This window comes from Polyodon spathula, unplaced genomic scaffold, assembly GCF_017654505.1.
Source record: "Polyodon spathula isolate WHYD16114869_AA unplaced genomic scaffold, ASM1765450v1 scaffolds_3999, whole genome shotgun sequence".
Taxonomy (NCBI): domain Eukaryota; kingdom Metazoa; phylum Chordata; class Actinopteri; order Acipenseriformes; family Polyodontidae; genus Polyodon; species Polyodon spathula.
This window is the reverse complement of record NW_024475456.1, coordinates 1-4902: the sequence shown is the minus strand read 5'-3', so window position 1 is coordinate 4902 and position 4902 is coordinate 1. Positions and strand designations below refer to the sequence as shown.

The following is a 4902-nucleotide window of genomic DNA, read 5'->3' as shown; positions in this document are numbered from 1 at the left end:
CTCGGACCATTCATTATCTTCAGCAGCCAAAATGACATAAACATATTTGGTTCGACAGAACAAGTGAGCAAAGTTTAGTTTTTTTTTCAATTTAAGAAGTTTTTTGATTATTATTATTATTATTATTATTATAGTATTATTATTAAAACAGCCTATTATATGTTCCGTAACTAATACGTGTATGGTCAAAATGGATAAACAAAGGTATCATTAAGGTTCACGCTTTATCAAAAAGATTGTTTACCTGAGTAGTTCAACCAATAGTTTTTCCTCTTGTCATCTGACATTCTCAACCTAATTCATTCCACTGCAGCTTAAGATCTTTGCGGATAACTCTGACAATCTGAAGCTCATGAGCAATGAACTCATCCCTCAGGATGTCCGTGCTCTCTACAGCTCATTGGTGTTTCATCAAAATCCAGCATTTAGTATTACAGAGTAAGTCTCATTTAACCTTGCTCTAGTTCTAATTCTTGTTCTAGTTAGTTAGTTGTCATAAGTCTTCTTTTATCGCACTCCAGAGACAGTACTCTCATTGTCAGCTGTTGTTTTCTCTAGAAACTGCTCATTTATTCCAATTTGACACCTAGTGAATTCTATAGTTAATAAAAAATTCAAAATGAATCCTGGTGAAACCCCACAGGAATAGCAGCTACTCCAGAGGGACTGATATGAATTTTTCCAGTGTTTTAAATGTTTCTGGTTGCTGTTTTAGGCTTCCTGGTGCGCTCCTTTGTTTTGCCCCAGACTCTGGGTACTCTTCTGTGAAACCAGCTGAGCTGCAAGCTTTGTCAGAGAGGTTGATAAAAGCTTGTAACAAGACTCTGGATTCTGCGGTAAGGTTACAGGCTGGATGGTTTTCAGGTTTACCTTGGCAAGTTCACCAGTATTTTGAAAGTTAGTTATTGATTTTACCATTCTTTAGCTCTGTTTACCAAGCTTTCACTTTTTCGTAAAGTGTTTACTGCATGACAGAAAAAGGAAAACAAAAAGCAGTATTGCTAACTGTTGTTGCTTTTCCTCCAGCAGCTTGAACTCTGCAACAGTTTTAGGAGCTGAAAACAATTAATTTAAAGGTCTAATTAAGCAAATGAATGAGTTCAATGAAGGGTCCAGCTAAGAGCTCAGTTGGAATGAAGACCAGCAGACACAGGGGCTCCCCCAGGACCACAGCTGGGAACAGTGTAACCATTACTCCTGTCTAGAGTTTGGGGTCAAAGGATAGCGGATCATTTTGAAAAGAGCTTTGAAACACACTTTAAAGTTATAAGTGTAAAAAGTTATCAGGACATTAACAATGAAAAGAAAAATTACATGCACATTTGCTAAGAGTGGTTTGGGGCTCAGGTGTTCAAGTGATAGGGGCTCCAAACAAACACACACAAAGTTACAGTCAAAAGCACTTTACATATTGCACTTTGCGCAGTTGAGACGGCACAGGCTGACTCTACCCAACACTGTGTATGACAGCATATAACAAAGGGGTTGCAGTTCCCAAAATAAGAAGACAGACACCAACACAGACATAAAAAGCCTTCTCAAGACGTTGTGATCTTTGTGAACAGGTTGTGCTCTAGAGCTTAGAAACAGGCTTTAAAGTTTAAGTGTAAAATTGTCAGGATGGTTAGGAGGTTAACAGTGAATGTCCTGTAATAAAATTGTCAACTAGCAACACGTGGGGATGTGTAACTGTACTTACTTTTTAATACCATCAACCTTAAAATCATTCAAAAATTATTCTTTTATGACCTCTCACAGTGCAAGTCAGTAAAGTATTTCTTTCAGTACTAACAAATAAAACATTGGCAGGATTAAGATCTGCCGCTGTTAAGATCAGTTGAATAGACCCCAAAGTGTGACGCTAAAGAAGCAAGTCAGATTTTCTCTAGAATTGTCCTTACAATATTATTTCATTATTGTTAAGAATTTGCATTATTATGGTAAGATGTGCATTCAATGTTAATTATCTTTGCAGAAATACTGCATTAAACCACTCTGTTCATATAAATATTTTAATCGTAATGTATTTATTTTGTCATAGCTTGACAATGTAAGTTCGCTTACATCTCTGGGAACCCTGGTCCAAGGCTTGCCTTCTAACACAATTGCGAGTGTTAGCCCAGCTGTCGCTCTCAGCGCCGCAAATGATCCAGCTTTTGTTCAGAACATCATTAGAGGACCAGAAGTTCTTCAACAGATATTTATTAACAAGGTATGTGTGTGAGATTCCACTGAAAATATAACTGTTTTACGCCTTGCCTCTGATAAAGAATATAGTAATCACATGATATTGTATTGGTTAAATGCATTTTAATTATGATTTTATTTTTTATTTTTTTATTTCAGATCATTACTGTGAACAGCGATCCCAACGTCGTGTTGCAAAACATTCCTGATGATATGGCAGGTCTAATTCCATTGCCTTTATTGACTTTCTCGGGAAACACATTTAATCTTGAACAAATCGAAAAGAAAAAGTGGAAAAAGGAACAGGTCAGTTGGATATTGAACAACCTCTATTTAAAGAACCTACAGCACAAACTATGCAATGCTTGTGCTGGGTTCTTTTTAAAGGCTCCAGTCTCAAAAGATGTAATGTATATATTTAGGCTTCTTGGAGAAATTCTGATTCCCAATAAAGCGAGAGTGGAGTTGAGCACTGAATTTCACTTCTGTTTTCTTTAGTAGACCTGTATGCATGCATCAGTTTACCAATTGGGAGCAAACCACAAACATTTATTTTAAATTATCTACACTCTGGTCCAGGCAATATATCTAAAGGCCATTCATCTATAAATTATATCTAATAATGTGATTGCACTAACACTGTTGTCTCTGGTTTTCTTTTGTAGGCTTCGTTGTTTTTTCACAAATTAGCATCCAGTACCACCAATTACACTGAGTATGTTTTGTTTTATTATTGAAATGCCTTTGAAATACTGTTGTTTATTAACCCATCCTTCTATTAAAGACTTGCTGCTATTTTAGCGGTGAGATGAAAGCCCATCTTCTTCCTCATTGGTTTACACCCAGTCGTTTAAAAGCTTGGACATTCTTCCTTTGTGAAGTTTCTTTCCTCCTCCCCTCCACCCCTTTTTCGGCTTGATTTCCCTTTCAAGTGTCGATGGGTCCCACCGCCTGGCACTGCTTCAGAGATCTCACCTCATAGAATGATGGCTCCTACATTCTGGGCCACAATCCTTCCCCTGAAAAAATATTCTAATGTTTAGTCATGTTGTTGCCTCACTTAGTGATGTCTCCAATCGCTCCAAATGCTTCTAAGTTCTCATTTTGAGATTATATTGACTGTACTTGTTTTGATGTGAATCCCGACTTTGAGCTGTTGACCGCTTTTATTGCTTGCATGAACTTTTTACTATTTTTTTGAACCAGTCTTTCCCCATATATACTGCAAGGATTCAGCTGCAGTGCCGTGCAAAGCATTCCAAACAACAACACTGTCAACATTGTCAAGGCTTGTAGGGGTAAAAAGGTACCCCTAGTGGAGGACCAGGTGAGTTTATAATACATAAGATTAGGATTGTACAGTGTTTATCATGACTTTATAATCAGCCTGCTTAAAGATCACAGAAACTCGTATACCGTAAACCTGAGAGAACTGTGCAGTACCCAGTCATCAAATACATTGCGTTTTCATTTGAAACAAAAAGTCGAAAAGCTGATATGAAAATCCAGATACCAGGTTAGCTGGACTGTCACACTAATCCCATTTTCGGTATTTGCCAGCTGTCCTGCATGGCTTATCACGTCGCTGCAAATGCATCACCACAGGACTTCACCAGCTATCCTGTAGACATGCTACTCTATTACCCGTGAGTCGTTTTTTTTTTTTGTTTTACATTTAACAGTGGCAGGTTATGCATGAATCTTATTATAATGTTATTTACCTTACTCTATATACTTACCCATGTGTGTGTATGGATAGATTTACATTATGATGAATCAAACTATTATCCCAGCAACTGGATGACTAACAATTATTAATTTGATTTCAGCTACAGTCAGATTCCGTCAGCAAACTGCCGATCATACTTTACGGAAATTGGTGGTGCAAACTTTTATGTTTTCTCCGAGACATCAAATAGACCAACTGCCCTCACAAACTCTGCTAAAAACTGTCTGGTAAGTAACATATATGAGAACAGGTGTGTGTGTGAGTGTGTTGTGTGTGACGTGTGTCAGGGTGTGAACGTGTGTGTGTGTGTATTCAGTATGTCTGGATACATTGCACATGGTAGACATATGCAAAGCTGATTGAGCAACAGGCTAGTGTTGTGTTACTTTTGAAGTCTATTCTTCTAATTTCTTCCAGGGTATAACAGGCACCAGTCTCAGCAGTGCAGATTTAAATGTGCTGAACAATATGGTCTGTATCCTGAATGGAAGCTACATTGAAAACTCGGACAATCTAATCTTGGAAAAACTCAAGAAGTGTGAACAACTCACTGCTGGACAAATTGCATCTGTTCAAAAAGTACTTTTCAGCGGCACTACAAAATATGGGTATGTGTACACACATAGTTCAACTAGTTTTATATTAGACTGTAAACACACAGGAATACTCTCAGCAACCGTTGCCAAAACACAAGCCAGAAAAATACAATTCATACTTTGTTAACACAAAAGGGTAGGCTGGTATACATAACAAATCCCATTTGTTTCCTTAAAGTCTAATGAACTTATCATTATTTTACTTCAGAAACTCTTCAACTTGGACACAGAAGACACTGGCAGACCTTGAAGAATTGCCTTTGTTCCTAACAAGCGAGTTTTGGTCCAAGTTCAAGCAGGTAGTCAATCACTAAATATCATATATTAGAAAGCAGATTAATGTCAGCGGTGTTATCAAAGCTGAGAACAGAAGGTGTATCAAAGTTGGTC

The 4902-nt window shown here is 37.5% G+C and overlaps 1 protein-coding gene across 1 annotated transcript; it reads left to right on the top strand.

Annotated features, from left to right (window-relative positions):
- Positions 1 to 6: 6 nt before the first annotated feature.
- Positions 7 to 4857, top strand: LOC121312579 (mesothelin-like protein). The gene is made up of 11 exons (XM_041244295.1): positions 7 to 63; positions 314 to 438; positions 716 to 836; positions 2042 to 2212; positions 2347 to 2493; positions 2853 to 2902; positions 3394 to 3514; positions 3748 to 3833; positions 4017 to 4143; positions 4334 to 4524; positions 4721 to 4857. The coding sequence occupies exons 2-11, from the start codon at positions 353 to 355 to the stop codon at positions 4824 to 4826; spliced, it is 1206 nt and encodes a 401-aa protein (XP_041100229.1). The 5' UTR covers positions 7 to 63; positions 314 to 352; the 3' UTR covers positions 4827 to 4857.
- The last annotated feature ends 45 nt before the right edge of the window (positions 4858 to 4902 follow it).

What these genes read in the sequence shown, in the direction of transcription:
- LOC121312579 (XM_041244295.1), top strand. Translation starts at nt 353, where the DNA reads ATGAGCAATGAACTCATCCCTCAGGATGTCCGTGCTCTCTACAGCTCA. An exon ending in TACCCCTAGTGGAGGACCAG is followed by an intron (nt 3,515 to 3,747) that starts GTGAGTTTATAA and finishes GGTATTTGCCAG; the next exon opens with CTGTCCTGCATGGCTTATCA. An exon ending in AGCGGCACTACAAAATATGG is followed by an intron (nt 4,525 to 4,720) that starts GTATGTGTACAC and finishes ATTTTACTTCAG; the next exon opens with AAACTCTTCAACTTGGACAC.